Source organism: Nematolebias whitei, chromosome 3 (genome assembly GCF_014905685.2).
Source record: "Nematolebias whitei isolate Nwh7 chromosome 3, NemWhi1, whole genome shotgun sequence".
In the NCBI taxonomy this organism is placed as follows: Eukaryota; Metazoa; Chordata; class Actinopteri; order Cyprinodontiformes; family Rivulidae; genus Nematolebias; species Nematolebias whitei.
The window spans coordinates 8,417,585-8,437,533 of NC_056500.1; the positions used below are offsets into that span (position 1 = coordinate 8,417,585).

Consider the following 19,949-nt stretch of genomic DNA (forward strand, 5'->3'; position numbering starts at 1 on the left):
AAGTGGCTGCCTCTGAAGCGAAACTACCGGTACTTAAGAGGCAGGTACAAGCTGAATCTTTGTCTTGTAAGACAACTAAACACAAAGAAATATTTACTCACTGTGTACGATTAAAAGTTAAGCCCAAACTTCAAAGTAGTTTACAAATTGCAAAGCTCCTGGATAGTTTAGATTATTGAAGCGTTTAACTCTCCTAATTTTCCAATCAACCCTGATTCCCAGAGAGGACATAACTGGAGTTTATTGCGTAATGAAATGGGAACAAAGAAGTGAGTAGATATGAGTGAGTCTGCAGAACCATCTGCTTGGTTGCCACTCTCATCTGACACAGGTTCAGCTGATGTACATAGCACAACAAATCATATATTTGGAATCAAATTTTATTTTCTGTTTTGATTATCTAATTTAAGGCTGCTGAGCCAAACCGGAAAGAGTCACAGTATTTTAGGTTTATAGAGGATTTTAACTAGATAAAAGTTGTCCTTAATTTACACTACAATATGAAAAATGTATGTATTTAATGCTTGAAGTACAAACACTTTGACTTTAAAATTATTGCTTACAAACTGAATTATAAAAGTGTAATTAGTGCCAAAATATTTTGTTGCAGTAAAAACAAAATATAAAGATTAGTGGATTAACTATTTTGCACTTTAATAATAACAGATTGGACAAACACACACACACAAGCACATGTAAAAAAATAAGTTAGGTTTGCATAAATGTGTTGAAAAGTTAAAAACGAAGGCAGCGTTCTAGCTTTCTGTTTGCTACATTCAGTTTGCTGGAGGCAGTTATCTGTCCCTGTCTTTTGTTTGTCTAACACAAGCACACACCTGAATAAAAGATGCTCAGGAGAATAGTGCAGAGAGGAAAACTTAGTTTAGTGTTGGAAGGATTTTAACCATGAGAAAGGCCGAAACAAAGAAAGATGTAGAAAGAATATTTCTGCAGTTTAATCGAAAAGGAACAATGACAAGCTGATGAAAGCAGAACTGTAAGGTGAGCCAGAGCTAGTCATTTTTTTTTACATTTGACACTTCTCCTTATCCTAAAAATAACTTGCTTTTGTCTTTTTATGAAAGCACTGGTGGCACAACGTTTTATTATGATGACAGAGTTGTGAACTGAAAACGAGTTTTACACTTCAGTGAAGCTACTGAACAGACTGAGCAAGTTCAGGAAACAAACTGCAGAGGAATGGGGACAATGGAAGAAGGATAGGATACTGTGAAGCCAACCATAAACGACATTACTCTGAAAACCCTTGATTCTCCTTGAAACTATTTTTAAACGCTCAACAATTGTGATAGTAGCTGATTTTTTTAACCATTAAACAATGATTTATCTACATTATGCAATAACACCATCCTTGCATGATGTAGCACTTAATGTTAATTTATTTTTAAGATTTATCTGCACAAAGTTGGACGTTATATATGGTAGACATATAGTAAAATATATTGTTTTCATTGAACAATATGACAGTGGTTTTCTATCCACCATTTATGTGATGAAATTAAAATTACTTGCCATGTAAAAGTCCGCATTTACATTTACATTCAATGTAACAGGGCCCCAAAGTACCGTATTTTAGTATAAGTCACAGGTTTTTGCATAGATTTGCCAGTCCTGCGACTTATATGCTGATGCGACTTATATATGTTTCTTTTTCCATATTCATGACACAATTTTTGACTGACGCTTTAATTGTTCATTCACACAGACATGAACCAGAGTAAACATTACCATTTGCAGCTACTAGACGTGCGAGCGGGCCCTCTAGGCTTTTGACAACTACCGTTAGGCATATATGTTGTTCCTGTACCGCTCCCGCTGCCCCCCCACCAAACATTGAACATTAAAGTGCATTTAATAAGGAAAAAGTTAAACTGAAACAAACCTTTGCTAACAAAGGAGCAAACAAATAATAGTTTTTAATTGTTAATCTTGTTAAATTTCGAAGAACTGCAACAGTGAGTCCTCCCATGTGTGCACCCATCAATCGATTTTTGGCACAACACCGACCCATGTTTCCCAGGTGTCAGCGGTGATGCATAATAAACACAACTTGTACGCTGAAACAACTCATATATGTTTTTTCCTCTTCATGATGCTTTTTTTGGACTGATGCGACTTATTCGCCAGAAAATACGGTACTTTGGCCTGTGTCAGATCTGAGTGCACAGGGCATGATTTTCTTGTATTATTGTGGAAGATAATGCAGCTGCACCCTGGAGATCGAAGCAGCTTTACTGCAAAAGGACATTCACATAAACTATGCTTAGACTACCCGCATGAATCTTTCTTTATTAAAACCAGATTTGCTCCAGTACCACAAACTCCAATACCACATCAAATTTGTTTTAAAACCTGAGCAGAAATTACATTTGGATGTAATCTGATTTCTAAGTCAAATTCAGATTCATATTCTCAGTGCATATGCTCTGGCTGCTCAAAATTCATTTTAAACATAGAAAGAAAACCTAGAACAGACAAAACTGACTACAATTCTGTTCAGTAAATCACCAAAATCAAAGAAGTACAGACATTATTTTATGTAGCATTAATACTTTAAAACTCTGTTATATTTAAAATACTGTATTACATCTAAGTCATGTGTGTGTGTGCTCATATAAAGAGAATGGGTCTAAAAAAGTATTATTTTTTAATGACAGCAATGTCAAGATTCCTTGAAAACATATAAGAAATCACCAGACCTTTATTTAAAAAAAAATATATATAAAAGTTGTGCAATTTTCGATTTCAGTAAATAATCTTTAGCTCAAATTATTCTAACTTTAGAGAAATGTTTCAAAATTTTGATTTAAAACTGCATTTTAAAGGTGAACCTCAATAACTAATGGCCTTTTGTTTAAATTGTTTACATACAGGAGTATAAAGGTGGGTAAACATAATATCAAAATAATGTATTTACAGTGATCTAAACACTGAAGTGTTTCAGTATCATAATTTATAGTTTAATATTATTTTTGTAAATGACAGAAAAGTGTTTTATATTGCACCATAGGGATTGCATTAGATTTATTTTGTGCATGCGTAAAGTTGCATCTGGTAACCACAGAGATGTTTCAGAGAGAAAATATAAAACATTCTGATAAAGTTTATTTGATTAAATGTATTGAATGATATCTTCTAAAGATGCAGTGTCTCATCTTAGAGGGGCTCTTATTGATTGGGTTTCCAGCGGGGCTTAGCGACACTATAAAACAGTACTAGACAAAACTGCAGTTTTGCACTTAATAATAAAAAGGGCATTGGTGTTTATACAGAAAAGTATTTTAGCATATGTTTTAGGTTCGAATAAAGAATTTACTATCTTTGTCATCTTATACCTCTTAATAATTTGAACTTTATGCTAAAAGTTTGAGCCATGTGTGTAATATTTGTAATTGTGTGCATTTATACAATGTGGATTAGTCAGATCAAGGTAGATGGGTGACAATGTGAGGTTAATCAAAATCACTTCTAATTTTTGTCTAATTTTGCAGCAAAGATAAATCTTTTTTGAGTGCTCGTCAGCAAACACAAAATATTGTGGTATGTTTTTTTGTTTTTCCTTTTCTAGCTGCTGTGATAAAAAGCACATTTAGTCTTGGACCATCTAAAGTTAAAATGAGGGCATGCCACAGGTTACAAGTAAAAAGCAAAACTATAACATGTAAATAACGTTAAAGAGTTTGTCTCTTCAGTTTGGCTAGGTCACACACATTAACACAAAAATATCTTTAACACAATGGAATTATTTTCTTTTGCTTACTTGTGTGGCTATGAAATGTTTAAGGTCAAATTCTGGAAGAGCTAGTACAACTCGAAAGATAATTTCACCACATTATTTGTGCTATTTGTGCACAACTTTAGCACATTGATGGGTACACCGTGGATCCTCTTATTACTCCTTCCTCTGAAAACTGTTGTTCAAAAAGCCTTATCCGTATTGTTTGGATTGAGATTATTTATTTTGATTTTAAGTTTGATTAATAGAATGTATTTTAATGGATATCAGTGTTTAACATGGGCATATCTAAATATATCAACATAAACAGGAACATAAACGCGTGAAGCCTTAACATCACACGTTTCAATTAGAACATTTTAATTCAGTTCAAAGAAAATATTTTTAATGTTTTAGTTTGCTGAAATTACAAGTTCAATATTCTTTGAACTACACTGTGCTAGAGGGCTTGCACTAATTTATTTATTTATTTATTTATTTTGCCCTTTCCTGTTTCTTTTTTAACTTAAGTTGAAATGATTTGATTGAAAGTATAAAATGTTGAAAAGGACCTATTTAAAAAATCTGTTTTCACCAAAATATTCATTGTCTGATTTCAGATTTGGTGCACTGTGTTGATTTTAAGAAAACTGAACAAAATTTGTCAACATAGGTAAATGCTTATTAACATGTTGGGTATTTTTGATCATTTCTGTTTGGGTTCTGGTTGCATATGTTATTAACAGTTAAGAACATGCAACTCCTGCCTCGTAGAAGCCCATGTATCCTGGTCTACAGACTAAAACACTGGCAGAATTCAGGACCTCCGACCTTCATTTACTCTGAGGGGCTTTGGATTTTCTTCAGCACCCCTCCAGGACAGCATATTCTCCTTTGGTCTTTGTGAAAACCTCAGCACACTTTCAGTGCCTCTGAACAAATACATTTTACTGACTGAATGAATGCCTGGACAAGTGACGCTTTAACTTCTGACTCTGTGTATGTTTGTGTTTTCTGACAGATGAATAAACTTGCAGATGATAATAACTGAGCTGTGTTCAGTTTTTCCAGCGAACGAGTGTCTCATCTGTTCTTCTCTACGGCTCAGCTCACAGTGCTCCAGGGGAAATAAACGCTCGGTTAGCTGATGCAGTTATTGGTTCAAATAGAGAAGAATCTCTCCATAGCCTAGTTTCCAGCACTCCATTACCCACTATTCTTAATATTACTTCTACAAAAAGCTGTTCCCCCTGCTAGACAGCAGAATATCTCACAGTGGGAAATGTTTTGTCCTAGCCTCAAGTTTGAGTTAACAATTTTTGATGAGGATCAATTATAAATTTACATCCCAGCTTTAATTATGGTTTGTGTTGCATTTATAGAAGTATTTGCAGTCATATCCTGATCGTTTCCTTCATTATCCTGATTACTTTTAAGCTCTTTGAATCGTTAAAAGGTTTTTTTTTCTTCTTCATTTTTTGCCATGGTAATTTCCTTTTTCTTTTTTCTAAGACAGTGAGAATGAAGAGTCCAGATAAATGTCGGCTTACTTTTTGATGAGAAATGAGTCAGTATTCTTCTACCTTTTCTTTCCACTATTCCCTTTTCACGGGTCACTATGAGTCGAGCCATCCTTCATCTCACTCTATCTTCATCCATCTCAATGTTCTGTTCTCACCCCAACTACGTCCATGTCATCTCTTAACGGCATTCATATATTTCCTAAATTGTTTTATTAGATGTTTTCAGTTTAAGTAATAACAGTCTTATTAACTAATAACTAATAATTTACATGGGTAATGTGTCGCATCAGTACATTCAGTACCTCAAATACAACCAAACCTTCATCAGGTTATATTGCAGGTGTGTGCAAACATCTTATTTTTTCAACTACATAAGTTGCTTCTAAGGAGATAAAACCTATTTATATATTTTTTATTGGTCCTAAGCAATGATTTCCCAAGCATTTCAAAGGCTTTCTGTTCCAACACAGGCTTTCCCTCTGCAGTTAATTTTTAGTTTTAAGCTTTTTCACATATATTTTTTGTGAGCCTCTTTATAGTTCGTATTTCAAGCATAAAAATGCACCTAATTCAAGAATGAACCAGAGTTGTGTCAACACATTAAAGCATGAAACGCAATAATACAAATGTATGATGTATTGCTATCCTAATGGAAGTAATGTCTTTAAAGACAACACTGTTAATTTATTACTCACCGAGGTCACTGAACAGCCAATGAAGATCCAGCATCAACATAGAAAATAAAATTATATGCTTTATATGAGAGAATTGCAAAATTAAGAACCTTGTAGAACAAATCCCAATAAGTATCCGAGTTGTTCTACGATTATTGATTTTCATATAATTATATGATTATGATTCATGATTTTTGGCACATTATGGTCCAACAGCTTAGATAAAGTTTAATTTTTAAAGTGTTTTTTTCTTGTTTTCACAACTGTGCATCTAAAAAATGTTCATATTATTTACTGCAATGCCTTTGAGTAAATGATGAATATTTCTGTTATAGCATTTCAACAAAATAGATGTAATTTATGAGTTATTAAAGCTGTTCATTCTTCCTATGTTTAAAAACTATCAATGCAGTACCAGTTTAATTTATTAAACTAATAGTAAAAAGGCACCTTGTGAATTGTTTGTTGCAGTTTTTTTTTTTTTCTGCTTAAGCCTGCCAGATTTTATTTAGCGAGTTTATTAATGCCATATTTGTGGTGTTAATTTATCTTCTACAATTTATGTATATGTTTTGGTTTGTATTTTCTGCTTCAGAGGATCCTCAGAGAAGCTTCAAAAAACATTTAAAAAAAATTAACATGTCCAGCTCTTGCTCACAGTCCTCCAGGACCTGTGATGGCTCTGTGGGTCAGCAGGGCACTCTTGTTTTGGCTTTTGTTTTTGTTTTTAAGTGTTGACCCTTGTGTGGACACAGATGATTTTTTTTTTTCCTGGAAGAGACACAGGAAAAACAGAACACAGGCTTAGTATGGGCCACAGCTGGAGATTTCCGATCATGCCCAGGAGACGCGCAGCAGAGGAACTTTGTTCCACTGTTTGGACAAAGCAAAGTAAGGAGGGAAGGGGGACATTTAAAAAACAGGAAGTTGATCTGTGAGTAGGCGCCAAACATCCAACAGCAACTATATCAATAGTCTGTAATTTCAAAAAAGACTGAAATGTAACCATTTAATATTTATTTGAACTTGAATAAACAGTTTAGCTGTTGTTTTAAAGTTACATAAAAACTAATGTTCCATGTGTTTTGTCTACATTTTGTCTATAATAACATTACAACTGCAAAAGAAATTGCAGAATTAAAACATCTCAAGCAATTCTTTAATGCACTATTGTAAAATATTGTTAACACAGTTTACAAAGTATCATTACCGGTTTTGGACTAATGTCTACAAAACATCTGAGCATTTCAGCAAAAGTAGCACTTGCTCATTTCACAAATGATTTATTTGAGTAGTCTTTATGAAAGCAACACATAAAAAGCTCTGCTTGGCTCTTTACTGCCATCTACTGCACATGACACCTTAAAACACACACAGAGTTGGAAAAAGTCCCATTGTACTGGTGCTGGTCATAAAATTAGAATGTCATGAATAAAGTTGATTTATTTCGTTAATTCCATTCAAAAAGTGAAACTTGTATATTATATTCATTCATTACACACAGACTGATATATTTCAAATGTTTATTTCTTTTAATGTTGATGATTATAACTGACAACTAATGAAAACCCCAAATTCAGTGTCTCAGAAAATTAGAATATTACTAGACCAATAAAATAAAGTTTTTTTTTTAATGTTGGCCAACTGAAAAGTATAAACATGAAAAGTATGAGCATGTACAGCACTCAGTACTTAGTTGATGCGCCTTTTGTCTGGATTACTGCAGCAATGTGACGTGGCATGGAGTCGATCAGTCTGTGGAACTGCTCAGGTGTTATGAGAGCCCAGGTTGTTCTGATAGTGGCCTTCAGCTCTTCTGAATTGTTGGATCTGGCGTATCACATCTTCCTCTTCACAATACCTAATAGATTTTCTATGGGGTTAAGGACAGGTGAGTTTACTGGCCAATTAAGAACAAGGATTCCATGGTCCTTAAACCAGGAACTAGTAGCTTTGGCACAGTGTGCAGGCGCCAAGTCCTGTTGGAAAATGAAATCTGCATCCCTATAAAGTTGGTCAGCAGCAGGAAGCATGAAGTGCTGTAAAACTTCCTGGTAGACGGCTGCGTTGACCTTGGACCTCAGAAAACATAGTGGACCAACACCATCTGATGACATGGCACCCCAAACCATCACTGACTGTGGAAACTTGACACTGGATCTCAAATAGCATGGATTCTGTGCCTCTCCTTTCTTCCTCCAGACTCTGGGACATTGATTTTCAAAGGAAATGCAAACTTTACTTTCATTTCACATGAACCTAACTTTGGACCACTCATCAAGAGTCCAAGGCGAGACGCTTCTGACGTTGTCTCTTGTTCAAGAGTGGCTTGACACAAGCAATGCGACAGCTGAAACCCATGTCTTGCATATGTCTGTGAGTGGTGGTTCTTGAAGCACTAACTCCAGCTGTAGTCCACTCTTTGTGAATCTCACCCACATTTTGGAGTGAGTTTTGTTTCACCATTCTCTCTAGGGTGCAGTTATCCCTATTGCTTGCACACTTTCTCTACCACATCATTTCTTTCACCTCTCTATTAATGTGCTTGGACACAGAGCTCTGTGAACAGCCAGCCTCTTTAGCAATGACCTTTTGTGTCTTGCCCTCCTTGTGCAAGGTGTCAATGGTCGTCTTTTGGACAACTGTCAAGTCAGCAGTGTTCCCCATGATTGTGTAGCCTACAGAACTAGACTGAGACCATTTAAAGGCCTTTGCAGGTGTTTTGAGTTGATTAGTTGATTAGAGTGTGGCACCAGCTGTCTTCAATGTTGAACCTTTTCACAATAGACTAATTTTCTGAGATACTGAATTTGGGGTTTTATTGGTTGTCAGTTATAAAGATCAAGATTAAAAGAAATAAACATTTGGAATATATCAGTCTTGTGTGTAATGAATGAATATAATATACAAGTTTCACTTTTTGAATGGAATTACTGAAATAAATAAACTTTTTCATGATATTCTAATTTTATGACCAGCACATGTACTGAGAGCCTAACAGTAATTATTTATTTTTGTTTCAAACTTGAAAACGCTGATCAATATTTTTTGTAATTTTTCTCTGATTCCTTCAACAGCTTGTCATATTGTTTAAAAAAATAACATGGACTCATTGTTATTCTACTGTATCTGATTGCCTACAGAAAAACGTTACTGAAGTTCCAAGAAAAAGTAATGTAACTGTGTTGATGAAATACTAATACTGATATGGTTGGGCAAGCTCATAGAAACAACTGTGACTTTGTACATTTAAATACCATTTTATTTTTAATTAATAGATGAAACATTCTATAAAGTGCAAATGCTAAAACCAAATGTAGTATTTTTAGTCCAGTTTTCATTAAGACACAGCATCTTTAAAAAAAGTGGGTCAGCTTATATCATATCATATTAATTATCTTACAGCTTCAAATACAAACAATCAATGAAACAACAATTTCAAAAAATGTGTTTAAAAAAGGTTTGGTCCTGTGAATTGTACCTTTAGGTACAGAAGTAAAACCCTCATTTGCTCTATGCAAAGCCTGGAAAGAACACATTACATATAAATTACAAAAGATTTCACAAAACATAATTAGTCAGTATTCATTATTATAATCCTGATCAGCATTATTTGCACCTCTCAAGTTTAAATACATAATTTAGAAAATATCCTGAAAAAATAATCAACTAAAGCAGCTTTTTTCTACTGATAACTTGTGTTTAGTGCAAAAGAGCAAATGATGAAAAAAACAAAACCTAACAAACAAGTGTGGAAACACATTCTGCCTCACCTGTGTTAAAATGTTAAAATAGAAATGAGAATAACCTGTGATAAACTGTCAGTGCTCATGTGGCATGAATGAGGACATTACTCTTTCAAAAAGCCACATTATTCTTTAATTGTTACAATGGTGAAGACAAAGGAGTAAGATACCAGAACGGCTATCAATAGCAAACACATGACCTCCAAAGGGTATAAGACCATCTCCTTTAACCTTGGTACCCCATTTTCAACAGTGCACAATGTTATCAAAAAGTTTGCCAAGCATGAAACTATGAAGAACCTCCCTGACTTTTGATGAAAGAGAAACATTGATGAGTGAAGTGTCCAAAGGTTGGTGCAAATGAGAGGAAAGAAACACCATGTCTAACATCCAAAGACCTAAAGGCCAGCCTGGAACAGTCTGGGGTCTGGGTTTCTACAAGTACCATACGGTACACTAAACCACGCAGGCCTTAACAGGCGAAGACCCAGGAGGAAATCATTAATAGAAATAAGACACAGATCGACTGATCCTTGTCAAAGAGTATCAGGACAAACCAGTCTTTCTGGGATTTTTTTCTGAGGACAAATGAAACAAAACTCAAGCTTTTCGTCAATCCACACCAACAGTTTCTTTACAGATGACGCAATAAAGTTTATAAGAAAATAACACACTACTCACAGCTAAGCATAATGGAGGATCCCTAATGCTGTGAGGCTGCTTTGCTGCAACTGGCACTGGAGACCTTGACTGTTTTAAAGGAATAATGAAATTGGAAAATTACCAAGCAATTTTTGAGCAAAATGTCCCATCCAGTGTAAGCAAACTTGGTTTGAGGCTAAAGTCATTGGTCCCTCGGCAAGACAAAGATCTGAAGAACTCATCCAAAAGCATGCAGGAGATAAGTTAAGATAGAACTTTATTGATCCCACAGGAAATTGTTGAAGTGGGAAAAGGAAAAAAAAATCACTAATTTTTAAATGGCCAGCAATGAGTCTTGAGCTCAATCCCACTGAAAATCTTTGGCATGAGCTAAAGTTTGCTATTAGGGAACAGAGCCCTGCAAACATTCAAGAGCTTATGAATGATAATGATTATAAAAGATCGGAGATTGTCACTGCTTCCAAAGTGGGAGCAACCAGATATTTAAAAGGGTTACCAATGTTGCTGCCCATGCAGTTTTTAAAGTTTCTTTATTTAAATTAAAACTTGTACGTTGAAAACAATGTTTTGTGTTGTATTACTTTGGACAGCCAATTGATGTTGTAAATTTGGTAAATTTCCATTTATTTCTAAAGATATTGAACATGTTACTCAAGTTTAGAAATTATTGTAGGATCTGATTTGTGTTTGAAGATAAGATATAATCCATCCATCCATCCATCCATTATCTTTACCCGTTTATTCCATTTTGGGTCACGGGGGTCGCTGGTGCCCATGTCCAGCAATCACTGTGCGAGGGGCGGGGTACACCCTGGACGGGTCGCAAGTCCATCACAGGGCCACATAGAGACAAACGAGACAAACAACCATTCACTCTCTCACTCACACCTAGGGACAATTTAGAGTTACCAATCAGCCTAACATGCATGTTTTTGGTCTGTGGGAGGAAACCGGAACACCCGGAGAAAACCCACGCATGCACGGAGAGAACATGCAAACTCCACCCAGAAAGACCCCTGGACCGGGGTTTGAACCAAGGACCTTCTCGCTGAGAGGCAGCATAAGATATAATAAGATACGATAAGATATAATAAGATAAGATACGATACGATATAATAAGATAAGAGAAGAGAAGAGAAGAGAAGAGAAGATATAATAAGATAAGATACGATAAGATAAGAGAAGATAAGAGAAGATAAGAAGAGAAGAGAAGATAAGAGGAGAAGAGAAGAGAAGAGAAGAGAAGAAAGAACTTTATTGATCCCGCAGGATATTGGTGTTGAACTGCTTGACTTTTGGTATAATTTTCATAATTTCTGACATAATTTCCACAAAGTTTTCCAGACACTTTATCTACTGCTGTTTGAGGAGGTTCAGTCTAAATGTAGAGCTCACAAAAGGAGAAAAAGTACAACCTGTTTTAATGGCCTCAGATAATAAACATCAACTTTGAACTTCTCTTGTTTTATCTCATTATATTTTGTGTCAACACTCACAACATCCTAATAATGAGAGGGTCAAGCTTTTGAGATCGAAGCACATTTTGTCTTTTTCATTTATGTTATATAATTCCATCTAAGCTGAATTTAATTATACTGCCTAGGTACATAACTGCAGATGTTGGATGCTGTCTATCACGGTGCGCTAAGATACATAACTGGCTGTGATCATCGTACCCACCACTGCACCCAGTATTCACTGGTTAACTGGTCTTCATTAACTTCACGCAGACTCTCTCACTGGTACATTTTCATCTTTAAATCACTTCTTGGTCTGCTGCCTTCATACATCTCCTCCTACATGTCTCTGCGTGAGTGCAGCTACAGCGTGCACTCTCAGGTCATTATTACCTGCAGTGTTCCCTCAGTGCAAACTGAACTTGGCAAAAGGGCCTTCTCCTACTCTGCTCCCGTTTCCTGGAATATCTTGCAAAAAGATCTGAAGCTCTCGACCTTGACCTTTCTAAGTGGCTTTAAGCATCTGTTGGACTCCTGGCAAGAACCAATGCAGACATGTTTCTGTTTTTAGTTTTCTACATTCGCCTTATAATCTAGCTGTTTTTGCAACTTTTTTTTCCATCCTATTTTAATTTGTTAAAAAAAAAAATCTGTATGCCTCTTTATGATTGTCTGTTGTTGTCGTTGTTGTCCACTGTTGTCATCACTCTTTGTTGAAATCAGATCTCTTCCAAATGAGTCCTCTAGGCTCAATGGGATTAACTTAACCTGTCTAAATAAACGTTGAATGAATGAATGAATTTGAAAAGCTTATTATGTACATTTTAAAGCTCTGTGTAAGTGATTGTACACTGTGTGTTTGACATTATTAAAAATTGTTGTCTAGTTTCCAGGATTTTGTTACCAAAGTACGCAATAAAGATCATATTATATGTATCTTGACGAGTGTTTAAAATAATTTGCAGCGTCTCCATCCTTTTCAAAGGCTTAAGGGAGTTTCTAAATCCAAACTTTTAGTCAGGCCACAGGAAAATCATCCAACAACGAATGCACCGCATCACACAACACCCGCCATCCTTCTGCAACATAAAGCACAATATCACAGATTAGTGTGAAACAATCATAAACAAACCAACAAAAAGAGAATACAAAATACTCCCGGAGGTCATTTACTTGTATGTTATAAATTACCTGTATAGGGGAATGGCAGCCAGGGCAAGCTTTTGTGTTTACAGCCTTCCATTCCTCGCTCAGATCTGTCATAAAAAACTGCAGCATTTTCTTTCCGTATCTTTTCTTCAGAAGTTTCCGCCTTTCCCTACTGCCAGCAGCATAATCATCCTGAAGTGCCTTCCTCCCCTCTGAGGTATAAAGATACAGAACAAGAACAGCCTCAGAGATGCACATCTGCCATCCCAATCATAGATGCCACCTAAGAAACCTCAAATTACTCTTAAGACCTCAACTGCTTTGGAACTATCAAATGATTTTACCGGCAATTTATTTTACAATTATTTTAGCACTAATGATTTTACTGAGGAGCTTTCTGATTTTAAAAACGCCATCAGGTGCTACAGTACATATTGACAATGGAAGAGTGTTTAACATTTTTTAAAAGACCAAAGAAAGGAAAAGCTCAGGCCCTGATGGCAGAGGGTCATATTCTTAAGAACTGTGCCCTGCAGCTAGCAGACTTTTTTATTTTTAACACGTCTCTCCAAACTTATAGGATCCCCCAGCTTTGGAAAGACACTGTTATTGTTCCAATCCCAAAAAGTAAGATTGCTCAGCCACTAAATGATTTCAGGCCTGTTGCCCTGATTTCATTTGATAAAACTTGTTCAGGAGGTCATCTTGTCGAAAGTTAAACATTTGGACGCACTTTAGTTTGCTTATCGGACACGTAGAGGGGTTGAGGATACAACAAGAACTCTTTTAAATATGATGTTTAAGACATTTAAAAAGGTTAAAAAAAATCCTTGGTAAGATTGCTTTTTATTGACTTTTCATTTGATTTTACTTGTATTCAACTCCACATTTTAGCAGAGAAATGATAATGTTTTGATTGGTCTTGATTCTAGCCTCATATGTTGGTTTGTGGCTTTTTAAACTGTGTGGTCTCAGCATGCGCAGGTCAGTGGGGTTCTCTCTGATGTTGTTTTGTCCTCTACCAGTTTCCCTCAGGGCTGCAATCTTTTGCCACTTTTATTTATTTTATATATGAAAGATTGTCGCAGTCATTATCCACAATGTCACATTGCAAAGTTTGCCGATGACTCTGTCATCCTATCCCTTCTCAGCAGTGATGATCCTGAGACTGATGAGGTGGTGCATCAGTATAAATATCTGGAAACTGTTCTTGATGACTAACTGACTTTTAACAAACGTGAACTCACTCTGTAAAAAGGCTCATCACAAAATGTATTTTTGTTGAAAGTTCTTTGGGTTTAATAATGATTCTACTTTTGTGAGGATGTTTTATCGAGTTTCTTGTTTTACCTTCATCTGTTGGTTTGAGTTTTTAACATGTAAGAACAGGGACAAATTCTTAGGGATTGTCAGGATGTGCAGCAACATTGCTGGTATAGCCCTTCAGAACATCACTGATCTACACAAGGTGATGTCAGTGGAAAAAGGTCAGGCCGATTCTGGCAGCTCCTATTCACCCATGGTGAGTTCAGGTTGCTTCTGTCCGGACGCAGGTATCTGTTGCCCAGATGTAGAATGAACAGACTAAAAAACTAATTTATTCCTATAGCAATCAGGCTTCTCAATAAACAGTGGTGATTTCTGTACTGTTATTTTAGTGTCTTAATGTTTTGTCAAGTATGAATGTTTTATATGGCTACTGTGAAACACATTACCCCTTGGGGATAATAAAGATTCTTAAACTTACAACTTTTTTCTTGGCGATTATCTCAAGCAGAAAAACTATGATGTATGGAACCATGAACTTTAGCCATTAGCTAGGTTTCGAAGAGTGGAGACATTGGTTATAAGGATCTGAGGTTATTTTCATCATGTGGACTGATCACAAGAACCTGGTCTACATTCAAAATGATAAGACTAAACTCAAGGCAAGCCTGTTGGTCATTTTTCTCTGCCAGATTCAATTTCACCATAATCTATAGACCCAGTTCAAGAACTGTCAAACCAAATACTCGATCCCATCAGTTCTCTTCTTCAGTTTTCCCTAAAGAAAATATTATTCCTTCTTCGTGCACAGTTGGGAGCTATGACAGAGACCATTGAGAAGGACATCAGACAGGACCAACTAAACAAGCCTGATCCCAGCATTGGTCCTCCTGGAAAGCTTTTTGACCCTGTCGGTGAAGGGTAAGGTTCTGGACTTGATACACACTTCAAAATTCACCTGCCATCCTGGTATAAACCACAAGCTATTCTTCACTAAAATACATTTCTGGTGGCCCTCATTGAATAATGATATTAAGGAGTTTATTGCAGCTTGTCCCTCTTGTGTCCAGAATAAAAGCAGCAACCAACCTCTAGCTGGGCTCCTCCAACCATTACCTACTCCTGGTCATCCTTGGTCCCACATCACAATAGATTTCATTTCTGGAATACCTGCATCAGAAGGTAACATACCAGTAGTCATACTCACCATCATGGACAGGTTTTACAAAGTTGCATACTTTGTTCCTTTGTCTAAGCTCCCCTCTGTGTTGGAGACTGCTGAAATCCTGGTTCTTCACATGCTCTGTCTTCCATGATATTCCCTACGGTGTAGTCTCTGATAGAAGTCTACAGTTCATCTCTGAGGTGTGGAATTTATATATTTATTTATTTATTTATTTATTTATTTTTGTCAGGCTCTAGGAGCTATATCTAGCCTTACTTCAGGTTACTACTCCCACCCCCCCACCCCCAGTTTAGTAGCCAAACTAAGATATGTAATTAGGAACTGGAAGCTGCCTTGAGAACAATCTCTCCACTTGATGTCCACACTTACCTTGGGTAGAATATTCTACTCTCACCTCCTCAGTTACTGGTTTGTCCCCCTTCAAATTATCTTTGGAATATTCTCCTCCTCTGTTCCCCAGCCAGGAGTCTGACATATTGGTCCCCTCAGTCCAACATCGTCTTTGCAAATGCCAGAGTTTGGCAGTAGATCAAGGAGGCCATCCTGCGTACTGCTGAACAGAATGAATGGTTCAGAGATAGGCACAGGTCTTCAGTCTCTACTTAGCTGGTAGGGCAAAAGGTATGCCTCTCCATCAGGGACATTAACATTAAGGATACACCAAAGAAACTTACCCCTACGTTAATCTGTCCTTTCCCTATTGTGAAAATCATCAACCCATCCACTGTCAGATTTAAACTACCTCTTTCCATGAGTATCCATCCCACATTTCACAGATCAGACCAGTATTAGAGAGTTCTTTAAGCCCTTCTTCCAACTTTCATCCATCCCCTGGCTCATCGACAATCATCCTGCTTTCTCACTATGACATACTCTGGATATACGCCATAGGGTTCGGAGATTCCAGTACCTGGTGGATTGGGAGGGATACAGTCCTGAAGAAAGATCATGGATCCCCAGGTCTTTCATGGTCAACCCCAGCCTAATCTCTTTTGTCAGGGCTACCCAAGAACCATTTTAGATCGCCTAGAGGCAATTTTTGAGATGGGAGGTGGGGGGATTCCAGTGTTCTTTGTAACCACTTCTTTTCTACTTCTGAGTGGCAGGGCGGAGCCATACCAACACAGCTGATCCTGGCTGATAAGCACCTGGTGTACTTGAGGACATACGGATCAGTTCCTCTCTGCTGGAAAATTATACTACAAATTCGTAACTAGTTACAGCCTTATCTAAGAGAAACTAAACTGTGTATTTCCTTGTTCCTCCTAGTCCTAACTCTGTGGTTCCTCCTCATGGAAATCCAGACTCCTTTTGCCTGCTAAGCAGAACTCCTCCACAGAACATCTTCATGGATATCACCAGTCTCCTCGTCATCAGCCTATAACATCTCTGGATCAGTCAATGAGTTCCATCTTGCCACTCCAACTTGTTCTACTCACCTTTCTCACCAAGTGCTTCCATCCACCTGGGATCTTTCACCCTCCTCTCCAGGCCTACCAAACAAAGGGCAAAGTAAGGGATCTTACTTCATCTTGGACATTGTACAAAGTATTATCACTTCAACTAAGATACTTGCATAACTGTCCTCCATTCCCTTCCAGATCTTACCTAAACCCTTTCAACAATGTAAATAAAATCACTTGAATATGTCGGTCTCTCTGTCAGTCCACACTTCTGTGGGTACTAAAATATTTTCACAACGCCCCCTGTCCTTCACTGTAGCCTACTATGTATACTGCATGTTGCTATATACAAAGTACCTTTGGACTGTGGAAAAGTTAGCAGAAAGTCTTCCCTCGTGGTTTTGGGTTCCTCTTCATAGCATTTGTTATTTCCATGGTAGGTCTTCTTGCAGTTAACACAGAAAGCAAAACTACACACAGAGCACATTGCCACACTGCTGGACTTTTCTGAGATGACGGGAGAACCACACGAACTCCGAGGACAGTATGTCACATCTAAAATGACAAGGAACAAAAATAAGAGATGAGCAGCATTTTCCAATTATTTTCAATGTTTACAATAAATAAGTCATTGTGAAAGAAAAACTAACATACCAGGCATGCGGTCCAGTGTAGATTGCAGAAGAAGACGTTCATATCTGCTAAACAGTTCCTCTCCTACAAGACTTTTCACCTGTGAAAAAATGAATTTAAGAAGCAAAGTGTGAAAAAAGAAACAAGTAGAACCTAAAAGATGTATTCTTCCTTGGCTCAGTGTTTTAGCAAATTTAAAACAACAATTTCACAAATGTGTTACTGGTGTGTGAATCTGCACATGTATAAACAACTTGAAGGCAAGAAAAATGTTTATCTTTTGTTTAAGTAATACTGTTAAGCACCTTTTTTTTTTTTTACATTTCCACTTTAGTACATTTCAAAAAGGTTACTTTTCACTCTATATATGACAGTACCTGTGGAGGTATTGGGGTCACAGTGCAGCTCTCTTGAGGACAGATGACATTCTGGACAGTCCCTTCTGTAATTTGAACTTTATAAAAGTTGCTGAGACAAGCCCGGCAGAAGATGTGACCACACTCATACAGCTGCACACACTCGGATCCAAGCCAGTCCATATAACAAACCCCACAGTTGAAAACAGTGGTGGCAAACACCTTCTGTTTCTGTTCTACATCATAGATCAAAATCTGGGACAGGAGCTTCTGTGATGGAGTTAAAAAGATACCATAGGAGTTTTTTTCATTGTTCAGGGGTATTTTTGTGGGTTGGACTGGCGAAGAAGTCAGCTCTGTTGCCATTACTGATGTAGAAATATCTGATTTATTTGAAACATCTTCCTTGTTGATTTGGACAAACTCGGAAAATGGAAGAAGTTCGGATGTATCTGCTCTCAAAGAGAGGACATTCTGGTTGTCAGCTTTAACATTTAACAGGATATTGTCAGGTGACACAGACTTGTCTGATCCACAGGGGTCAGATACATCGATGGATTCTGATTTTGGAGTGTTCTTGTTATCCTCTACTGGTGACGGATCAGGATCGTGTTTGTCCTGTTCTTCTGGCAGAGTACTGGGTTGATCTGAAGGAAGTTCCAGCAGATTATGGATGCTCAGGAGCTTCAGGGCGTCTTCTCTCAGAAACTGTATCCAGGAGAATAGCACTACAGCACCCTCTGTGGCCTTGTAGAGATCAATGAGCTGAGCACGCAGTGAAGCCAGCTGATGACATAACAAGTAAAAATGTTAATCTGTCCAGATGACATGAGTGAACTATTTTTTGTGTTTTTTATTGAGATTCTAAATTCTATATCACTTTGACCTTTTGCCTTTATTCATTACCTGTATGGGAGTCAACCAGATGCAGGTGAGCGAAAAGGAGGGAGGGGCAGAGGAGGGGTAGTCCACAGGAAGTTCAAAGGTCAGGAGCACGGGTGGAAGGAATGAAATTTCATACTGCCCTGTACAGAAAAAAATGGGATACAATTATTCAAAGTTCAACAGAAAGGAGTGGATTAAAAAGCTAGAATATTGCTAAAATATTATTCAAGAGAAACAAATGAATGTTTGTCTGTAAACATATTGTTTGACAATAAAACAAAAGTTTTTAAAGAGTAAACTATGTTTAATGAGGTACCAAAAAAGCCTTTCATTATCCTTTTTTTAAAACCCTGACACTGGGTTTTATGTTTAGAAAAAGAACTACTGAACTTAAACATGTGCTGGAGTAAAAAATAAATAAATAAAAATACACTGAAGAAGAAGAGGGAGAAGATGACGATGATGATTTATTCCACATTGTAGAAATTACAGAGGTGGAGTGGACCGCACCAGAAAAAAACATCAGAAAGTTAGAAAATATAAATCAAATAACATAATAATCACACAATATATTCAAATAAATGAACTGAAACAAAATAGGTACCGGTACTGTATTTCACAGAGATTAGTTTTGTTGTCCATAATGGATGTCAGCTTTGACAACACCCAGTTCATTCATTCATTCAACCATTATGTACACAGGTTAATCTCACTGAGTTAGAGGACTCATTTTCAAGACAGACCTGTTTTAGACAATCCACAGATAATGTACAGGGAACAATAAACAGCCATAAAATGCATAAAAAATAAAAAGTAAATAAAAGTTTTTTTTTGTAAATAAAAGTAGTGTTAAAAACCAAATTTTCCTACGATTTGGAGTTTAAAAATAGCAAGATCTCTATTTATTACAACTCTTAGTAGATTTTCTAAATATTTGTTGTTAACGTCCAAATCTTGCATTTAAAAAACATATTTACCACCGTTCAGCACCACGTTAAAGTCTACAGGAAGATCTACAGGCACTCGGATTTCTCCGGCAAACTCCGACTCCTTCCGGACGAACTCCTCCGAACCGAAGATACTCTGCAGAGCGAGCAGCTCGTCCTTCTGTTCCTCCAGGTCCGTATTCATTCCTTAAACCTTTCTCCACAAACTTGGTGGAAAACAACTTGTTTGTAAAAAAAAAAAAAAAAAAAAAAAAAACGAGTTTCTTTTTATTTGGTGTGTTTCTTACAGAGGAAGGCGAACAGAGCTTCAGCTGTTTACTCGGAC

General features: G+C 36.8%; 1 protein-coding gene across 1 annotated transcript; it reads right to left on the reverse strand.

Annotated features, from left to right (window-relative positions):
- Positions 1-12,812: 12,812 nt before the first annotated feature.
- On the reverse strand, positions 12,813-19,808 carry LOC119430414 (E3 ubiquitin-protein ligase RNF14-like). Its single transcript, XM_037697819.1, has 7 exons — positions 19,655-19,808; positions 18,699-18,817; positions 17,814-18,578; positions 17,458-17,536; positions 17,161-17,358; positions 12,991-13,160; positions 12,813-12,878 (listed from the first exon to the last, which is right to left on the reverse strand). The coding sequence occupies exons 1-7, from the start codon at positions 19,806-19,808 to the stop codon at positions 12,813-12,815; spliced, it is 1,551 nt and encodes a 516-aa protein (XP_037553747.1).
- Between the last annotated feature and the right edge of the window lie 141 nt (positions 19,809-19,949).

Coding starts and splice junctions, on each gene's coding strand:
- LOC119430414 (XM_037697819.1), bottom strand. CDS start 19,808: ATGAATACGGACCTGGAGGAACAGAAGGACGAGCTGCTCGCTCTGCAG. Junction 17,537..17,813: donor TGACCCCAATACCTCCACAG/GTACTGTCATAT, acceptor ATTTTTTCACAG/GTGAAAAGTCTTGTAGGAGA. Junction 17,359..17,457: donor TACACTGGACCGCATGCCTG/GTATGTTAGTTT, acceptor TTGTCATTTTAG/ATGTGACATACTGTCCTCGG.